Source organism: Stylophora pistillata, chromosome 7 (genome assembly GCF_964205215.1).
Source record: "Stylophora pistillata chromosome 7, jaStyPist1.2, whole genome shotgun sequence".
In the NCBI taxonomy this organism is placed as follows: domain Eukaryota; kingdom Metazoa; phylum Cnidaria; class Anthozoa; order Scleractinia; family Pocilloporidae; genus Stylophora; species Stylophora pistillata.
The window spans coordinates 18,425,644-18,446,869 of record NC_142525.1 but is presented as its reverse complement, the minus strand read 5'-3'; the positions used below and the strand labels follow the sequence as shown (position 1 = coordinate 18,446,869).

The window sequence follows — 21,226 nt, the reverse complement described above, 5'->3', positions numbered from 1 at the left end:
GGTATGAGGCTGAGTCGGCTGAGATGCGGTCAGTTGATTTCTGGGTTTGGCTATGCGTTACAGCGCTGGTAGCAATCAAATTTAGACATTGTATGGGATACTCATGGCGGATTTTCGCTGCCGGTGAAGACTTCGCGTTTTATTATTCTAACGGCCACAATGTCCACTAAGAGTACAGATTCAAGGCAGAGGTATTACAAAAACAAAGACAAAGATCAATCGGTGAGTAATATTTTTTCAATGTTTCACTGTTGGCGGGTGAATTTGAATGAGTGTTGGCATGCGACAGCTGCATCGTGCAGCATGTGTTCACTCATGACAAGTTGTAACTCTAGCCATGTGAGTGGTTCCTCATCAAAGAGGGTTTTTTGATATACTGGACATAACTGACTGTTACTACCTTATGAGAAGTAGGAGTTTACACCCGTTTCACCTTCTTGATATATATACTGAGTGGTGTGTACACGTACCTCCTTCCATAGATCTTTTCCACAAGTGGTTAGAAATTTTACATGAAGGCACTGGTTAAAATTCCTTGCTAATATTTTCGCATGGTTGGCATTCACTGAGTACTTTCCATTTTTTTTAAAGGGTTTCCCTTTTTTTCAAGTGAACGTAGGTGTTTGCGACATTTCTGTTTTGTCTCTCATGGTTTTAGTGGTGTTCCTAAAATGTGTGGCTAGCCTTGTGTACGAGTCTGTTGTTAATTTTCTATCGCTAAGATTGCTTGGTATGCCAGTTTGGTCTCATGACATCTTTCCTTTTGCGAGCACTTTTTTTTTATGTATGTGGGATGTGTTTATGTGGGATGCACAAGTAGCTGATTGTTAGATTGTATCTGTTGTAGATGTTGTTTAAATGCATGGTCTTTCAGGAAGCATTTGTGGACTGTTAATTGGAACTTTTTTTCCAGCGGTAAATGGTAGTACCATGTGATGTCTCTTTTCCCTATCTTATTCTTTCCTTTTGATTGCTTTGTTTTTGGTTTGAATACCAACCTGTACTTGTAGCCAATCTTATCTGGCATCTTTTGGTAAGGAACAGTGGCTTTCTTAAAAATTTTTTTACTGAATAGGCGATTGGATAGTCATTTGTTAATGTCTTATGGGGGAATGGTTATTGCGCCAGAAGAGATACAGCAGTTTGTTTTAAGTTTCGTTCATTGCTTGAAGATTCAGCTTGAAAGGTTGAAAGTTGAAGCTCTGTTAAACAAACCTGTCCTGATGTGGAGGGAACTTTCAATAATCTGTTTTGTCCATGGTGAATCTTTAATGGAACAGGAGCAATGTGGTGATCTTGCAAGGTTATGTTAATGAATCTTGGTGCATAGTCAAGTGCAGTTTTAAGTCTTGTTAATGAGTGTATAAAAAGATATTGAAATGATCACACTTCCAACTTTTGAATCAAACAAGTATTTTGCCTCGCAAAATTTGAGCTTTGCTGAAAAGCAAATGACATTAGAGCCCTTCTCTGCTTTTTTTCAAATGGCAGTCATATTGCCCAGGCCAACAATAATAGTTTGCAATAGTAAGTCACTCAAAAGGTGCTATTTTGGACTCTTTTTCACCTTTTTTGGGGAGATATTTTTGCTTTGAAACCAATCAGTAGCTGTATTAAAAAAGAAAGTCTCTGCATAGCTATGGCACGTGCAACTACACCATGCCATCCGATTTGTGTGAGCATGTCAGCATAATTGTAAGGGACTTCCATAGTGTTGATCAGTTGTGTGATATTGTAAGCTTTCGAAAAATTTGCATGCTTAAAAAGTTACAAGAAGCTTCAGATTCATAGTTTTTTTTTCTATTCACCTGTTCTCTCCTTCTTTGCATATCCTTGTTTGCCTCTGCTATCACTGATTTGAAAGGATATTGCATTGTAGATTACAAGGATTTACTTGATCAAGCTGTCAACAAGATAGTTCTTGTGAGGAGTGCAGTAGGACAGCATCATGATGTTCACATTGTTTTCAACAAAAACTGCTCTTGAATTATAACTTTCCAAGGTCATAACTAGGAGCTAGTCTGTTTTCTGGATTTAAAAGTTTGCATAGACATATCTTTAAAGATGATCAGAAAGAATGATAGTAAAGTGTGTGTACATGTAAGAAACTATAACTGTACACAATATGCTCTCTTTACTATCATTATTTCTTGCAAAGAAAAGGGGTGCACGTCAGAGTCAGCAGGCAGGGAGCGAATTTGAATGGAACTAGTACAAGTGCTTATCATTTTTTATTGTTATGCAACAGTTTTCTCATAATAATGATAATAACGACTTTATTAGTGGTACTTCCACAAGGTGGCTCTTTGCCTGCTAATGATCTAGCTACAGTATATTATTACAAAGAATGATGAAACCAAAGGAAAATAAAAATGATTACAATAAGATATGTACAGTTTAAAAAAAAAATGAAGTATGATTGTTACAAATATAATGAGGTATAATTGTTACAAATAGTTCTTAACATGAAATGCCTGTCTTTTTCTTTTCTTTTTTTTTTTTTTTTTCAGGCATTAAGACAAAGGAGGAATGAGGTCACAATAGAGCTGAGAAAGGTTTCTTGTAGCATTTGTTTTTAAGTGCACTCACTTTCTCTCATCACTACTTAATGCTCTTGACAATGTAGAGAGTAATTTTATTTCTAGTTTTCATATTTTGCACATTTACTGTGTGACAGTGGCAATACACACCAGAGCAGCAGGTAACTTTTTTGTTAGGGTGTTGAGACTTAGCAAGCACAGCTAAATGTTTTTTTTTTATTATTATGTTTACTTCTTTTGTTCTGAAACTTGACTCTGAAGAAGTTTTAAAAACAATTGAATTTATAGAGTGTAGAGATATGTGTTGCCCAAAACTTGCAGTCAAGTTGAATTTAGGATATTACTTCTTATGTGGTAATGCCTGTACAGTGAATAATTTGTTCTTACACAAAAATGTTAACATTCTATTAGGTAACTTACATGCAACAGTCTCAGACATTCACTTGTGACCAATTTTGTTCAAATTCCTACATTTCCCTTTGTTTCTCTCTTTCTGATAAAGATGGCTGTCATATTATTACAGTTGAGTGTCTGATGGGCTTTTTGCATGAAACACAATAACTTATCATGAACAATTCTGGTTTTTACAAGTTTCTGAGCTTGACCTCATTGCTTTGGAGAGCTACAAATTAGAACTCCTTTGCTTTGTTAATGGCTGTTATGTAAAACAGTACGTAACCTTAATTTGCTGTTTAATTTCCATCAATAAAAGGCCAAAAGAGATGATTGTGTTCAAAAGAAAAGGAATGTTCCCCAAGATATTGTGGATGATAAAGAGGACCACCTACAGGTTAATACATAGCTCCTAGAGTTGTTATTTATTATATCAGGGGTTTGGAAGGATTACGCAGGGTAAAGGAAACATCTATGGGTGAAAAGTTGGTTGAAAATTCAAATTTGTCAATCATAATCTGATCATAGTTTTTCTATTGCAAATGGCTATTGGTCATACCGGAGTTGCAGTGGCTTTGTTTAAAAGTAGTTTGTAGGCTGTTGAAGCTTGGTAAGTGTCTGTGTTATCCACCCTTCCAACGGTCCATCCCTCCACCCATTCATTCAACCTTCCGTCCCTCCATCTATCCCACCACCCATCCATCCATCTCTCCACCCATCTTTCCATCCCTCCACCCATTCATCCATCCCTCCACCCATCCATCCCTCCACCCATCCTTCCATCCCTCCACCCATCCTTCCATCCCTTCATCCATCTTGCCACCCACCCATCCTTCTATGCCTCCTGCCACCCACCCATCCATCCCTCCTTCTATCTTGATATCCTTCCATCCTGATATCCTTCCATCCTGATATCCTTCCATCCTGATATCCTTCCATCCTGATATCCTTCCATCCTGATATCCTCCCATCCTGATATCCTCCCATCCTGATATCCTCCCATCCTGATATCCTTCCATCCTGATATCCTCCCATCCTGATATCCTTCCATCCTGATATCCTTCCATCCCGATATCCTTCCATCCTGATATCCTTCCATCCCAATATTCTTCCATCCTGATATCCTTCCATCCTGATATCCTCCTGTCCTGATATCCTCCCATCCCGATATCCTTCCATCCTGATCTCCTCCCATCCTGATATCCTCCCATCCCGATATCCTTCCATCCCGATATTCTTCCATCCTGATATCCACCCACCCTGATATCCTCCCACCCTGATATCCTCCCACCCTGATATCCTCCCACCCTGATATACTTCCATCCTGATATCGTTCCATCCTGATATCCTTCCATCCAAATTAACATAGATTGTTCTCAGGACTACACTCACCCGGACGATCAGACTACACCTTCACATGTTACCCCCGGGTTCAAACCATTTACTGCATAGATTGTTAATTTGCAAAAGCTCCAAAACTGTGCAGCGCAAATAATAACTGGTGCTTCCTGTTTGCAGAGATCTAGTGATGTTCTCTGTAAATTAGGCTGGATGACATTAGAAACAATGAGAAAACGTCAAAAAGCCATTTTGATGTTTAAAATACTAAATGCTCTCACTCCCCTGTACCTGTCTGAAATGTTTACCCATAGCGCCTCTTTTCATTATTATGGACTGCGATCTTTCAGAATGAATCTTGCGCTCCCTAAAAGTCACACAGATTTTTACTGAAACAGTTTTGCATTTACCGGAGCAAGAATCTGGAATGATTTGCCAAACAGTTTAAAGGAAGAAACGTTGCTAAAAAAGTTTATGGGTAAGCTGGACTATTACTATCACCACCAGCAAAGCTAGTTCTAGAACATTAAGCTTTCTAATTGTAAATATATAACTTGTATTGCGTACGGATTTTATGTAAACCAAATTTTAATATCGCTGTATATTTTAATTTGATAAAATGCCTTATTTAAATAAAGGGTTCCATCCATCCATCCTGATATCCTCCCACCCTGATATCCTTCCATCCTAATATCCTTCCATCCTGATATCCTCCCATCCTAATATCCTTCCATCCTGATATCCTCCCATCCTAATATCCTCCCGTCCTGATATCCTCCCATCCTGATATCCTTCCATCCTGATATCCTCCCATCCTAATATCCTTCCATCCTTATATCCTCCCATCCTGATATCCTCCCATCCTGATATCCTTCCATCCTGATATCCTTCCATCCTGATATCCTTCCATCCTGATATCCTCCCGTCCTGATATCCTCCCGTCCTGATATCCTCCCATCATGATATCCTTCCATCGTGATATCCTCCCGTCCTGATATCCTCCCGTCATGATATCCTTCCATCGTGATATCCTCCCATCCTGATATCCTCCCATCCTGATATCCTCCCATCCTGATATCCTTCCATTCTGATATGCTCCCATCCTGATATCCTTCCATCCTGATATCCTTCCATCCTGATATCCTTCCGTCCTAATATTCTTCCGTCCTGATATCCCCATCCTGATATCCTCCCATCCTGATATCCTCCCATCCGGATATCCTCCCATCCTGATATCCTTCCATCGTGATATCCTCCCGTCCTGAGATCCTTCCGTCCTGATATCCTTCCGTCCTGATATCCTCCCATCCTGATATCCTCCCGTCCTGATATCCTTCCATCCTGATATCCTTTCAATCCTTTATCCATCCTTTCACACATGTATCCATGCATCCATTCATTTTTTCATCCCTCCATCCTTCCATGTATCCATCCGTCTGTCTGTCTTTCCAATATATATATCTTTTGTTTTAATAGGGAAAGAGTCTACAGAGTATTGTTGTGGTAAGTTTTTGTTGCTTGCCAGATACAAAAGTAATGTAATGTACATGTACTTCAGTGCGAGGCTTGCTTGTTGATTATTACTTTTGGCTTAATATTTGCTAAAAAAGTAGTGTTCATGGTTTATTTGTGGTCATCAGAACAATTTTCAATAAGGTGTGGAAAGCAATGTGTGATTGGTTTGATTTTGCTTTACTTCACCATGTAATTGGTTTGCCTCATTCATATAGTCTGGAGTTCCCCTTAACCTTTCTACTACCACATGTTTATCAAGTGACTTACATTTCTTTGTTAAACAAACACTATAACTTTGTTGTATAATAATGTTTGTGTGTACTTTATCTTGTCTAGAATGCAAGTAGTCAAGACCCCAAAGAGCAACTTGGTGCTGTACAAGCAGCTAGGTATGTATTTCATATAGTGTGTTGTTTCTTGTAGAGGTTCCAGCAACTTTGATTTCAAGGGCAGCCTGTGAAATTTAAAATACTTAGAGCTTGACTTTTACAGCAGCCAATTAGCCACAGACTAGTAGAAATTCAGTTTTGGCTAGTGATTTTCGATTTCCACTAGCCAGTTTGGCTAAGTAAACAAACTGAAATTGTTGCAGACCATTTAGAGTTTCCTTTAAAACAAATCGGTTCAGAGATACTTTCATTCCGGCAAGCGCAAGACATTAATTTTTAACTAACATTTATTACAATTGTATATGTAAATTAGTTCCCTTTTAGGTTTGATTTTATAGTATAGTTCTATTACATAATTTGTACACCTTTGCAATTCAGCTTCCAGCTGCTATTAAGGTATTCTTCTCAATAAACGTCTATCTATCTATCATAAACGTCTATCTATCTGTTGTATCATCTAAGTTGTTACTAGCCGCTTGGCTAGTAACTTGAAAAGTTAGTGTCAAGCCCTGATACTGTGAGCTTCAAATGGGTTTAATATAATTTTGAGTTTGAGTTGGCAGAATCTGGGAGATTTTTTAAATCTATTGCCGCCAACAAAATGATTGGTTGCATTGAGGGCTGTTGTTATTTCTTTGAATTAGTATGTTTATGTCTGCCTCCAATGTTCCAGAAGACTGTGTTGTGTAGCTGGTATTTTTAAGCTTTGGATGATGATTTCTTGCTTTGGAAACCGGTATATATATGCTTTGTATAAATACCTTTCCAAATTTTTCATTAGGAAACTACTTTCTAAGGATCGCAATCCTCCTATTGATGAACTGATAGAGTAAGTTTAAAGGTGTTAGTTTTTGTTATTATTAAAACCTGAAAATTCAAGGGTAGGAAAATTATTATAATGTATGTTCCATGTTTGACAAGTTGAATTGTTTCCATAATATAGTGGGCACATTCTGTTGGTATTGATTAGGATAACCACTTGTTTACATGTGTTAAAATGACATGACTCGGAGATCCTGTCCTCTGTCTAAACAAATAGTGTTGGTTTGTTAACTTGTGATCAAGGACAACACTGGAAACAGGAAATGTTATTTTTACTGTATTTGGATGTAAAATGCCTTCTCCTCTTCCATTATGTTTGTAAAAATGGACACCAACTGTTTGTGAAGGCAAATTATGTTTGGAAATTCATAGGATTAAATTGTCAGTGGTTAGGTTGTTAATAGTACTTAAGTACATCGTAGCAGGTAGATTTACCTACTTGTACAAGGGGCAGCAAAGCAGTATAAATGAATATTAGCCTTCAGATATTGAAAGGTAATTGTAACTCGGGTATACTCACATTAGTGTGGGTTGGGACATGCTCCGGTAGTTAGAAGCTATCACCAGTAGGATAGATGGTTTTATTTACGAAAGAAGAGTGAAAATATGGTCTGCACACTGGATGTTTTAGCGAAGGTTGAATTGTATGCTGACAAAGTGGGCACAAATTTTCCTTCGGTGAGTAATTACTAGTTTTACGGAGTGATGTAATCCCACTGGATAAATACTTTACCAGTATTTAAAATGTGTCAAATGCTCATTTCATTTTCATTTCTACACTCTACATTTAGGTCTGGCATTCTTCCAGTTCTTGTAAAATGCCTCGAAAGAGACGACAAGTAAGTTATTTATATTTATTAAAAAAAAAAACTTAACATGTGTTAAATCATCAAGTAATACAAGGGATTTACCATCCCCCCCCCCCCCATTTCATTTTTAATACATAATGTAGTTTTGGGTAGTAGTTTTAGAAATACATAAGTTGTGGCCTTATCTGAGCATTATATAAGTGTTCTTAATGACCAACAAATAATTATTCTAAAAGTTCTCTGCTTAAAATGTCCAGCCTAAAAAGTAGGAAAAAAATCAAAATTTGGATTGTTTCCCTGTTCAACAGTGTAATACTGTTGCATATTTTGTGCATTACATTGCACTATTATGGTAAAATAGCACAATGTAGTAAAAAAAAAAAAAAAAAAACCACACAAGAACCTAGATTTTTTCAAGTTAACCTCGGAAGGTTCTTAAATAAATCGTATTTACTGTGAAATTAGACTCCCTATTTTCTGAATCAGGTTCTCGATGTTTTTTTGAAAAAAAAAAAAGAAACTTTTATTCATGGGTTTGGATGTGACACTGTGCTGTATGCCAGCCTTAGAGTGCTCAGCTTTATTTGGTTAACTTCTACACACAGTCGGATACAGTTATGGATGTATCAACAGTACAGTATTATTAATCTTTAAATTAAATGACACTGTCAGTGTTCTATACCATTCCCTTTTTACTACAACAAAATAAATAATATATGTGTACTTTTAAATGCTTATAATAATAAGGGCACATTTGATTTTTGTGGTATTGGGAAGTTTATCACTTGTTTAGTAATACGTAATTTTATGATTGTTATTAGAGGTTTCAATGATTTAGCTGCAGTCTGCCTTGGCCTAAAGAATTTTTGCCTTTGTCTGTTTTGATTCTGTTTTGTTAAGGTTTGTAAAGCCCATGTCAAGGTCACAGCTATCTGTTCGTCAGTTGGAAGCCCCTGGGTAAAAAAGTCACTGAAACCCCTGTGGTTGATTTCCTTCTCCCCTTTTTTCACTTTGCAGTCCTTCTCTTCAGTTTGAAGCAGCATGGGCTTTAACCAACATAGCATCAGGTACATCAGAACAAACCAAGGCTGTAGTCAAAGCTGGTGAGTATGAACAGTAGTAGACATTCATTCAAGTTTGTTAAACTTTAATTAGGAGATAAGCTGGCTGCTTACTTGGTAAAACTGAAAATGTTAAGAAATGCATGTAGGTTAAAATATGTGGAGGCTCAGTTGCAGTTATTGCTTAATGCATAGTGGGGCTATTACTGTAATCCCTGGCCGATATCTCGCACCCACTGATTATTGCATATGGTGAGAAAAAAAGTAAACAGATTACCCGCACTGGTGGACAACCCACACCTTAAAAGCAAAGAAAATTTGTACAAAAAGGCTGTAGACTCCAAAACGTTTTATACTCAATAGAATGTGAATTTGTGGCCACATTTTGTGTGAGCGATCATTCAATGCCATGTTGAATTGCTGATTTCTCAAAAAAATCAATAACTCCAGCTCTACTGGGCTTAACAATTCCCTTAAAACGGGAAAATTCTCTTCAGCTCAAGCTAGTGTTAACTGGAAATTTGTTACTGGTGCGTCGGATACCCTTGGATTATTTTTGTCACCATCGAGGTTTTGTTTGCACGTGTGTTGATAAAAATTTGTTCGTCGCACAACTTATTGTGCATGAAATAAACTCAAGTCTGCATCGTGTCTTCGTGCCGCTTTGTGGCACTCTTAATTCAATACAATTCATTTGAGAGGTGGAAATGCAGGTAGGTGAGAATTTTTTCAATTCCACTAACAGTAGATTTCAAAATTGTCACGTAACCCGCACCTCCCTATTACCCGCAGTGACACACGTTTAAGGCAAAATCAACAGATTACCTGCAGGTAAACAGCCAGAAATTGCGGTATCATATACATTGTGGGTCTAATTTATATTCTGGACCCTGTCATTGTAAGGTAAGAAAGAATAACTACACAGCATTGGAGTTGTATAGTGTGCTCTTTACATTATTCAAGAGGGTGTGAGGATTTTTGTTAAGAAAACAATGATTGCATTTGAGGTGAAACTTCTGGACACTGGATGCAATTTATGAAGTGTAACTTATTTGTACTGTTTAATTCCTTTTGAGAAACCTAACCCAACCTAACTTAACCTAACCAAACTATTTGAAGATAAATGTAATGATTGAAAGTGACAGTTTTGTAAATCACTTGTTTTAGATGCTGTAAAGTACTTCATGAAGTTACTTGGTTCACCACATCAGAATGTGTGTGAGCAAGCAGTTTGGGCTCTAGGGAACATTATCGGTAAGAGTTAGGGCACAAAAAGGCTGTAGACTTCATAACGTTTTATACTCAATAGAATGTGAATTTGTGGCCACATTTTGTGTGAGCGATCATTCAATGCCATGTTGAATTGCTGATTTCTCAAAAAATCGATAACTCCAGCTCTACTGGGCTTAACAATTCCCTTAAAACGGGAAAATGGAAACCAATGAAAAAACTTATTGCTTCTTGTGCTAATAAACCCATTGAAAATCATATAATTTATTAGGTTCTGTTCTCAGTATATTTTATGTAAAACGTAATCAACCACACTTTCTATCTGTTTGCTGGCGTATTAACCCACTTTGTAAATTACTGGCCTTGGGCGTATGATTTACAACCCTTCCTCATGTTCTCATAACATCCAAAGTGTGTTATTACAGCTCAAATGTTGGCAAAAACAATCGTTGAAAATGTAGCAGAAAGAGTTTGAGTTAACATCCCCCAAGTTACCTGAGACTAACTGAGACAAACTTTGGTCAGAACACTGAATGCTTCTGATGGTTTTTCCAATCACTGATATAGCTTAAAAGTAATTACTTTCTTTTAAGGATCACATGAAAGGATTATCAATGGATTATCAATGGATTATGAATGGTTCTTGCCATATATTGCATGTGCTATTATAATTTTTGAGACATGAGAAAATTAAAAAAAATAAACTTGTTTGGAAGAGAAATGGAAACCAACGAAAAAGTTCAACTGGAACATAAATTGATACACTTTGTTCCTTTGATTTAACATGTTTTTTTTTTTTAAATTCCAGGTGATGGTCCTACTTTAAGAGATTTTGTCATTCAACATGGAGTAGTGGCACCACTGCTGAAGTTTGTTAACCCAAATGTTCCTGTAAGTTTTAAATGTTTCAAAAGATGCAACAACATTTGGCCATTAAAGTGAAATTTAGTTCTTATTACATTTTGATGTGTCAACAACTTTACTTTACATTTTAAAAAAATTCAAAGGAATGTGGTAGTAGTTTTTTTTATCTGCATGGAGCTCCACGTGCCTTGTTTTTCTTATGATTTTATATTTTCTTTAAAATTTACAGATCAGTTTCTTGAGAAATGTTACATGGGTGATTGTTAATCTGTGTAGGAACAAAGAACCACCACCCCCAATGGAAACAATTCAAGAGGTAACTTATCCTGTGCAGTGGAAAGAAAACCATCCTGTAGGATGGTTTTGTTCAGTGTAACTCACTTAAAATTCCAATTTAAACGGATTCATGTGACGTCAAGTTGCGTTGCAGTCTCCCAGCTCGCTTATGATTTTATTCAATGCCTTTATAGGTAACCCTTTTTTGTATTAACTTGACTGTACTACCCAACATGAACTGTTGTGCTTGTTTTGTAGGTTCTTCCTGCACTAGCTCTCCTCATTCATCACCCAGATTTAAATGTGAGTAAATATTGAAAATTCGGCAGCTCCTCTCCTTGGGAAGTTCTTGTTAGAATCACTTCATAACTTAACCCTTAAACTCCCAGAAGTGATGAAGATGTAAGCTTTGCAGCAGAGCTATTTGACAGCTACAATTAACAACCACATCTTGGGAATTAAAGGCTAATTATGAAAATAGTCCGCTGAAATGCCTCAATTGCCTGCCAGTTTTGTTCAGTTTTGTTTTAGGGTGGAATCAAGATATTTAAGTTGCAACTCGCTTGGTGCTTTATTCTGTAGATATCAACATCTCGTGACAAAATCACTTTCAATGCCATTCTCCACCGTAGCTAGGATTTTGATGGTCGACTTTGATTAAGCATAGGATGCTTTACTAGTCTTTTCCTACCAGGCAGTCGTCAATGATAACGAGGGTTTTGTGCTTAAAGCAGGTTTTGGCATTTATCATTTTAGTTTATAGTTGGGCTGTAATTAAGTTGCGCCAATGGATGTCACAACTTTTTCTGACCTTTTCTGCTCAATAATATTTCAGATCTTAGTTGACACAGTCTGGGCATTGTCTTATCTCACAGATGGCGGTAATCACCAAATTCAGGTGAACGTAATCAACTTTATGGAAATGATTACATTTCTACCGACAAAAAGTAATAGTGAAAGTAAATATAATTAAAAAAAAAAAAAACAGTAAGTAAATCAGTTGTAGACCTAGGTTTGTGTCATGAGCAACGGAATTAGAAAAGCACATTTGAATGGTGCATTGGTTACACGTCAGTTTTCGTTTCCACTCATTCTCGACCTACATAATCGCGGTTTATATATCATTAATAAACAGTTAGGAGTTTCCTCTCGTAAGCACGGATCTTTTCTTACCCTAAAGGTAGTGCAGGGTTCAGTGCAGGTCAAAATCGACGCTCTCAGTCTTCTCAAAGGTATAAACGCACGCCCTTTCCCCTCCTGGTAAATTATCAGATTTACGGAAGCATTTATTGCCGAAAACGTTTGAGGTTTCCACAAGTAGAAAGCATTTCTTTCCGACTATATTTTGGGAAGGTGTGAGAAGCGCAATTTAGTTTGACATAAGGATTAACTGTTTTTGGTTAACTTTTAGGAAGTTATTGACAATGGAGTTGTTCCATCCCTTATACCTCTGTTAAGCCACGGGGAAATTAAACTGCAGGTATGGTAGAACGTCATCAACCGTTAACTTAAAAGCGAAGAAAATTACGGGCGAGAGCTCAAGCCTCACCTTGCAGCAAATAAATACTAAAACATATTTATTTTAAGAAAATTAAAAAAAAAAAAAAAAACCAGCATTTGTGTCGTTTGCTTTAATTTGCTGTCGAAGTGAATGCTAATAAAGCTTAAGTGTTTCGCTGAGCCTGTCCGCTCTCTGTATTCCCAGACTGCAGCATTACGAGCAGTGGGAAATATCGTCACTGGAACCGATGATCAGACCCAAGTAAGTTGTTCGTAGAAACATCTTAGACCTATGCACCATTTATGTAATGCATTACATATTTATTGTGGCGCCTGATTTTTTCATCGGATTACGCGACTGAAATGCCCTAATTGATATTCGTTTGATGACATTCCTCAATTTGCAAACCCTGGTGTTTGAGTTCTACGAAAGAACACAAAAAGCTTTTCCTTTAAGTTATTGCTCAAAGAGCGTCAAGTAGCGGAGCTATGAAACGGACGACCAAAACATCACCATCTAAGCAAGGTAAGTGTTTGAAGGATAGAAAACATAGTGGCATCTATTTGGTTCGAAAATGGTTTCGTATGATCTGTTTTTGATCTGTTTCTCCAAGCTGTTTTATCTCCTTTTCCTTCGCTCTCGAGACAGTTCGCTTCTCGGACAAATAATGTTCGTGCACATACGTCTGAGGCTATTTGCGCTCAGTGAAGGCAACTGTTTATACTCACTTTTTTTTCTTCTTCGTTAGGTTGTCCTAAACCATGACGCCCTGAGCCACTTCCCAGCGTTACTTAATCACCACAAGGAGAAAGTGAAAAAGGTCAGAAAAGCATTTATACTGTATACATGAGGTATGGCTTTTGTGCACTGACTGAAAACGGTGAACTAATGAATTAGTCTGAAAACGTTGAACTAGTCGTATTTGAACTATAGTCAAATTACGCATATTGTATTCAATTTACAATTGACTCCTTTCGGATATTAGTTTTTGTTTACTTGGAATCATCTGTAAAGAAATTAACTATATTTTAATAAAAACCAAGGATCAAATCTAGACAGACTGTTGGTAGGAACTTGTGATTAACTTAATTAAGCCACAGGAACTTTTTCTGTGTTTTCGTAACCTTGTCCAGATTCTTTGGGTTGGAAATCAAACATGAAAACCAGAGACGCAGTCGAGGGTACATTACTTTAGAGATCCCCCCCCACCTACCAATAAGATGAAGCTATGTTACCTTTACAACTATTTCTCACAAATGTGCGCCATTGTTATAAAGTCATAGCCTTGGTTAAATTTTTTCATCTAAACAAACCTCGCGATCATTTGTTGTATTGAATAGGAGGCAGTTTGGTTTTTGTCCAACATAACAGCTGGTAACCAGACGCAAGTTCAGGTAGATAACTTAAGTCGACGATTTATATAGTAATCAGTGTTCGATGATGTGGCAACAAAAAAAAGGTACTTCAGAGTTACTGGACCTTTTTTGATTGGGTGGAAAGGAAGAACGTTAGGTGTACTGAGCGTGATGGTAATTTGACGAAACAAGTTGATGAAAATTTGCTAGACTGAACAGGCAGCGGGTGAGGTCTTATATTTTGTACTAGCACTTATTGTATGGTGTATAGGCCCTCTTAGGATTTATTGCAATAAATGGTTTGAACGCAGGGTTACATTTTGATCGTGTAGTCTTATCATCCAGTTGAGATTAGTCCTGGTAAGGATAGTGGTCGATAGAGATGACTGACGTTTCGACAACCTGAGCAGAAGTCGGTGACGCACAATAATTACTGAAACAAAGGCGATAGTGCAACTCGTGCATTCTACACCCCTCCCGCTCTAATATCCGCGTTGCTCACAAACCCATCACTACACTGCGCCAGGAGCTGACCAATGTCAAATACAGGGCGAACCGAAGAACAGACAGGCAGCGGTTTATAAGATTAACTGCTAAGCCTCCTACATCGGAGAGAGTAGCACAAACCTCTCAACAACACTGACTGAACACAAGCGAGCAACGAGATATGTTGATGTCAACATTCACAATGTGGAATATCATCGACTTACAAACCACGATATTGCCCAGGACTCTGCCGAGTGCCTAACCTACGGCACTACCTCTTTTCAACGACTAACTCTGCAAAGCTAGTCCATTCAATTAACTTAGAACAGACTTCCCTCAACAGATGTCAACAAACGACTTATCCATGACATTTTACATCAGTCCGACTTACACTACTCGGGTCTTGTAGCCATTAACATTACAGGTAAACTGACCAATCACTTTACGCGAACCGGACTTGTATCAATCTGATATTGATTTCCGCTCAGGTTGTCGAAACGTTAGTCACCACTACTACAACAGCCTTTCCTAGGACTACACTCACCCGGACGATCAGACTTCACCGTTAGAATTTATTGTTTTATGTGAAATGTTCGATGTTTTATTGTTCAGGAAAACGTTTTTTCCATTGCATTGACTGATTTGGTATTTTAGTGACTTTTGGGGAGCAGGGATGGCGCTGTGGCCCGTGTGCGATTCCCGGACCTGACGTCACACGTGGGTGGAGTTTGTTGTTGGTTGTCGTCCTTGCTCTGAGGGTTTTTCTCCGGGACCTCCGGTCTTCATCCCTCCGCAAAAACCAACAGTGGACAAGAAGAGCCACTCAGTGGAATGGCCATTGCTAAATTATTTATATATTTAGTTATTTAATCGACTTGCTGTTTGTGAATTTCAGGAAATTATTAATGCAGGGCTTGTACCACTGATTATTCAAACGTTGGAAACGGTAACTATGATGTTCTAGATGTAATGACTCTGCCATTTAAAACTAGAACTGCAATTTAAATTAATTTTTATCTTTTTTTCTCTACATTCCACGCATATTTCATTTATTTAGGATGATTTGTGGAAGTAACTTGACACATTCGATTGATATCCAAGTTTCTCGTTCTTCCTTGAATTTGTAGGGCGAATTTCTGACGCAGAAGGAGGCTGCATGGGCGATTAGTAATTTTACAGTCAGCGGCAACCCTCAGCAGGTGAACATTTACTGCCTTTACAAATTTGCGAAGTTGTTGTGCCCATGGCACAGGTACCCCAAGCCTCTGTACTGATGCTTATGTTTGTGATCCGTGACAGTAACATATTTCCACACCCATTACATCCATTGTGAAATCACTTGATATCCTTTCAATATGATTGGCTCTCACTGGTGCGATTTATTCACAAATCGCACCATTATATGCTCTAAATCGCATCTTTTTTACCTGCCAAAGAGACAGCTTTACTAAAACACAACAACTAATCAAATTTCAAGGCTTGTTTTTAAGAAATCAATCAAAGTGCAGGAAAATGAGAGACAATTATGCAACTTTTTTCGAACCATCTCAACCATATACAGGATCAATAAAATATTTGTACCGACTAAAAATACTTTTATTGAGCGACTGAATTCTGCGATTTCAAATTAGGTGTAATGAAGAGGTAATTAAATCTCGTTTTCTTTCCTTGCGTGGGGTCAAAGCATTTCCTGGCAATCCCGAGCAGGCAATATGGGCCCGCTCGGGTTGCCAATCAGAACACATGATAATAAAAGAGAGTCTTGTACTGTTTTGTTTGAGTATAGGTAGCAGTCCTTGTAAACTGTGGTGCGATTCCTCCATTCTGCAAGCTGTTGGATTGCATGGATACTCAGGTAAGAGAGGTAAACATGTTATTGGCGCCCGTCCTTAACGACGAAAGGTCTGCATGCTTTGCCATACAAACGTGAAATTCATTCCTTCGCTCCTTTACTCCGTGCTTTTAATAAGTCCGCTGATTAGTGCACAAGGCTCGCGCACATTCTTTTTGTCCGCTAGGACTCTCGAGGTAGCTAGCTCAGAATGGGTAAAAAATTTCAACTGACTCAGTTCTGAGAAGTAACGCGTTTAAAGTATCGGAGATCACCAAAATCTACTGAAAACAATGCAAACTCCTAAAGATAAAGAAAATTAGGTGTTGCCGCCACGGAGTCTAGTCTTTTGTCAGCTATGTTTGTTAAAAACCTGCACAACACAACAACACTTTCCAAAATGATTAGGTACTTTCTGGTGGTCCAGGCTGAATGGAAGCTGTTTTCGACAGCCACATCGTTTCTGACTTCAATCTTCTTTTCTTTTCACGACTAACCGTTAGGGTCCTTCGATGTAGAAAAGAGGTTTTTTTTCAAAGTTGTGCAACTGTACTGACAAATGAAAGTTTCACTAGCACTACCGATCGCGAATATTGTATTAACGGTGACACGCTTTATAATATTAGGTCGTTCAGATTGTGTTGGATGGTCTAAATAATATCTTAAAGGTGAGAAGCTTTTCTCTGTCACATTTCATAGCAGACGCAAAGTATTAGACTTAAGACTCACCGTGATTTTTCGTTTTATACCGTGCTGATTCAGTTTCCGAGAACGGACTGTCACAACCAACTTTGTGGGATGTTAAAATGAAAAGGTCTTTTAACATGTTAAGTAACGTTTTCTTGTTAAACGAAATTGCGTTCTTCCGTCATCGTTTCCTGCGTGTTAAAGGATATACAGGATACATGGTCACGTCTACTGGCAGGACAAGGTCAAAAAAGAGTTTTGTACGGAGCAATCTTTGCACTGAATTTGTTGTCACGTTGTTGCAGATGGCAGGGGACAGGGCTGACGCAATTGCAACCATTATTGAAGAAGCAGGAGGTTGGTATATCTATGTAAAGCGTAGTTACAAATTACAGTAACAAACAACAATTCAAGGAAGAGTCAAGGTTTGTAATTTTATGATGAATTCTTTTAATTTTAAGACTGATCTAAATGTAAATTCTTCCTACTGTCTACCAAACATTTCTCATAATTTTCCCAGTTGACGTGTCAAAAAAGTAATGACTACAGATTTATTTTTGGTCCCTCTGACGTGGGAAGAATGAAAAGTTATCTACCCAACTTTCCAGCTATTAACATTCAAACTTGATCGGCAGTGGAGGCCAAGTACTGAAATGATTTTAAACACAATTTGTGGCCCTGACGCAAGGAAAGGAATTCCTCTACACTTCTTAGCATCCATTGTCTGGAATAAGACATAACAACGAACTTATACTTTAAAGGAGCAATATTGTGGCGCATATACTTATGAAGCATTACTTAAAGTCCTGCTATTTTCACTTTTTGTTGTGACTTCGAGAGAATGAAACAGGGTCTGATTGGTTTGATCTTAAAGGACTCTAAGTAGGAATTTAGGAACAGTTTGGGTCTTTGGCGGAATTTCGTCGACAAAATGGATTAAACCTGTGTCCTTAGATCACAAGGTCACTTAAAATATCTTGTTTCGTAGACGTGGCTAAATGCTACAGATCTCAAAAGTTGTCTATCCCTTTTGATAGGTCCCGTTTGGGAAGAAGGTAAACGGTTAGCTTTTGAGGAGCATACGTACTTCAGTTTTACTTAAATTCGCGGTATAAAATTAAAGGTCCTCACGAAATAATTCACTGCTTCGCGGAACAGTAGCCACCGTTTTCACGTAGTTAAGTGATTGTGAAAATTATTACTAATACCTCAGAAAGACCCCTCCCTCTGTAGTCTTGATTGAAGACTTTGTTTCCTTCGTTTCGCGAGGCTAGGCGAAAAAGCAAGCGAGCGAGAGAAAGAACGTGTGGTAAAAGGACAGCAATGACTCTGTCGATTCACGCTCCCCAATTTTTCACTTATCTTTACCGACCAAGAGCGTGGCAGAAAAGGAGCGATGATAGTGAGGTGCCCTGCGCTGTACATGTTGGCACTGGGAACAAGATAGCAAGGCGCCATGAACACTGTAGGTGTTAGTGCAGGGGCTGAGTAAGCGAGGTGCCATGCACTATACATGTTGGCACAGGGATTAAGATAGCAAGGTGCCATGAACACTGTAGGTGTTAGTACAGGGGCTGAGTAAGCGAGGTGCCATGCACTATACATGTTGGCACGGGGACAAAGATAGCGAGGTGCCATGCACTATACATGTTGGCACGGGGACAAAGATAACGAGGTGCCATGCACTATACATCTTGGCACGGGGACAAAGATAGCGAGGTGCCATGAACACTGTAGGTGTTAGTACAGGGGCTGAGTAAGCGAGGTGCCATGCACTATCTATGTTAGCCCACCGAGTGTTCCTACCTGGAAGTCGGACTTATCTCGGAAAACCGAAGCAGGGCCTCAAATTCTTTTGATTTGTCTTATTTCAGGTTTGGATAAGATTGAATTCCTCCAGCAACACGAAAATGAAGAAATCTACAAACTTGCTTTTGGAATAATAGATCAATACTTTTCAAATGAGGTATGTTATGTTCTCTGTCTTTTTAATAAGACTCGGATTGTTCTGGTGTATCACTAATTGACCAGACGCCACTTTTGTAACACGTGTCCTGCTCCTTGTAAATTTTCGCTACAGACTTTGTTCCTCTCGCATGAGTGTCACTAGGCAGTGAAAACAGTAGAAAAGGAAAAGTGGTGCTCATCATGCCCTCATGTGATAGTCATTTGTCAGTCTTGATCGTTTTAAAAAGGTCTAAAACTGAAGCAGAGCTCTCTTGAAACCCTGATACAGCGGGATTACAAGTCTAGTAGTGTCCTTTTTACTTCCGTTAACTGGTAAAGGCTTGGCTGCCGAGCTGCTATTTTGTCATACATTGAGTTACTCATGCACGAAACTAGGCACAAAGAATAGTTAATTTGATATTACACTGAGTTAAGCACAAATGACTATTCATTAAACGGGAAAGTCTGTTGTCCCGAAAATTTTAAAAAAATTCTCTGGAAGTGGGAGTTGCGTTTATTTCTTGCATTTTTCGATCTGTATTTGCGGTTCAGTGAAGCTCTTATTGTAACACGCTTGGCAGAACAAACGCGGATTGAATGTAAAGCTTATAGCGTCAGATTTGATTTGCTCTGTGGTTCTCAGCATGTGGTTTATTGTTTTGCCTTGTGACTTCTAGACCTTGGTTGCTAGCTTGTTACTGATTGAATCGACTCGCTATGCATAAGCAATGACGATACCGGTGGCATTCCGGTAAATTTCTAAGGTGTTAAAGCACCGTGAAACAACCGTGTAGACATTAGACACAGTGGAAAGTACTGTCCGTAATTTAAAAAAAAAAAAAAAGAGTTACTTGTATACCTTCAGCCATTCTCAGATTTGAATCTCTTCTTAATCTGTAGTTGTCATTGCCAGTTACCTACTCTCACGTTGTCAATAGAGTGCCTGGCTGCTTGTGTCGCCCATTTTATACGCGTTTTTTTACGCTTTCATTGTTTGTACTGTTTTTGGGCTGCGCGTGGTTTGTCGACTTGTACAAAATCGTTGATGCTGCTGTTTTTATATGTACAGGGTGATAACGGTGACGAAGATTTAGCTCCAACAGAAGTGGATGGCCAGTTCGAGTTTCAAGCTAAAGATAACGTCCCTCCCGGTGGCTTCAAATTCTGCTGAGAAGTGATTGTCAATCTTGTAATTGAAATCTTCCCAAGAGAAAGAAGTCGTGAAAGTAGTCGACTTGGGTGCGTGCGTGCGGACATGCGTGCGTGTGAGCGAGCGTGCGAGAATACGCGCGAGAGTGCGAGCGAGAAAACGCGCGAGAGTGCGAGCGAACAAACAAATCATAACAGAGAGAGATCAGTTTCGAAATAAGTGAATGAACGGAGAGAGCTTGCGAGGGAGTGCGTGAAATATGGAATTGTCTCCTGCCGTAACTCTGCCGCCTAATCACGAGCCAGGAGACTGTTTCACTAAAATATAAATGTAATTAGTAGACTTTCACCTTGTCAGCATATGGTCGGGTACTAACTGTAGTCCGCCGCCGCCGCCTGACTTTCCAGCCGGGTCCAAGCAACAGGGTGATGCCCAATTGGAATGTGTTGGAATCATCGGCAGATGATATTACTCTTACTACCTTGTTAATGGTAAAAGGAAGCAGAGTAAATAAGGCTAACTAAAGGATTTTTTAAAGAATTGCATCCATATGTATTTAGTGTAAGGTTCAAGATTGCCACGCTAACAAGTGAAATTAGAAGGAATCATCTTGTATAGGATTAGATTCTTTCTTGTTTAGCTCTGGAAGAATCAAAGTGGATGTTGCGGTGGACGATTATTTTCCCGTACTTTTTAAATTTTCCACTTGATTTGTTTTGTATAGATTTAGAAATGCCAAAATGCTAATATGTTTAACCACCGTTGTTTTGTAATTTTGTGTGGTTTTAGAGGGAGAAGTTTTCCCGTCCTCGCTGTCTTTTATCTTATTCTTATGATAAATTTACTGGAATATGTTTTGTAATTCTACGAAAGATGGATCATTGTATAGTACCGAATTTTATTAGTAAATTTTACCATTTTCCCACGCGTTGAGTTTCGTTTCTTTCTAACCAACTTGCTGTGACAGAGACCCTGAAAGAGAACAATAGATGACCGTCAAAACTTACTCGAATGGTGATAGCGGATATTGAA

General features: G+C 38.5%; 1 protein-coding gene across 1 annotated transcript; it reads left to right on the top strand.

Annotated features, from left to right (window-relative positions):
- The first annotated feature begins 60 nt into the window (after positions 1–60).
- On the top strand, positions 61–21,121 carry LOC111334637 (importin subunit alpha-3). Its single transcript, XM_022940435.2, has 24 exons — positions 61–222; positions 2,511–2,555; positions 3,253–3,330; positions 5,748–5,774; positions 6,123–6,175; positions 6,957–7,004; positions 7,789–7,836; positions 8,824–8,909; positions 10,035–10,121; positions 10,906–10,988; positions 11,191–11,277; positions 11,496–11,540; positions 12,073–12,135; positions 12,649–12,717; positions 12,943–12,999; positions 13,487–13,558; positions 14,079–14,132; positions 15,475–15,525; positions 15,707–15,778; positions 16,366–16,434; positions 17,037–17,078; positions 17,403–17,454; positions 18,972–19,063; positions 20,114–21,121. Exons 1-24 carry the CDS (start codon positions 160–162, stop codon positions 20,213–20,215), a joined length of 1,545 nt encoding a protein of 514 aa, XP_022796170.1. The 5' UTR covers positions 61–159; the 3' UTR covers positions 20,216–21,121.
- Positions 21,122–21,226: the final 105 nt, after the last annotated feature.

Coding starts and splice junctions, on each gene's coding strand:
- LOC111334637 (XM_022940435.2), top strand. CDS start 160: ATGTCCACTAAGAGTACAGATTCAAGGCAGAGGTATTACAAAAACAAA. Junction 12,718..12,942: donor ACGGGGAAATTAAACTGCAG/GTATGGTAGAAC, acceptor CTGTATTCCCAG/ACTGCAGCATTACGAGCAGT. Junction 13,559..14,078: donor ACAAGGAGAAAGTGAAAAAG/GTCAGAAAAGCA, acceptor TGTATTGAATAG/GAGGCAGTTTGGTTTTTGTC.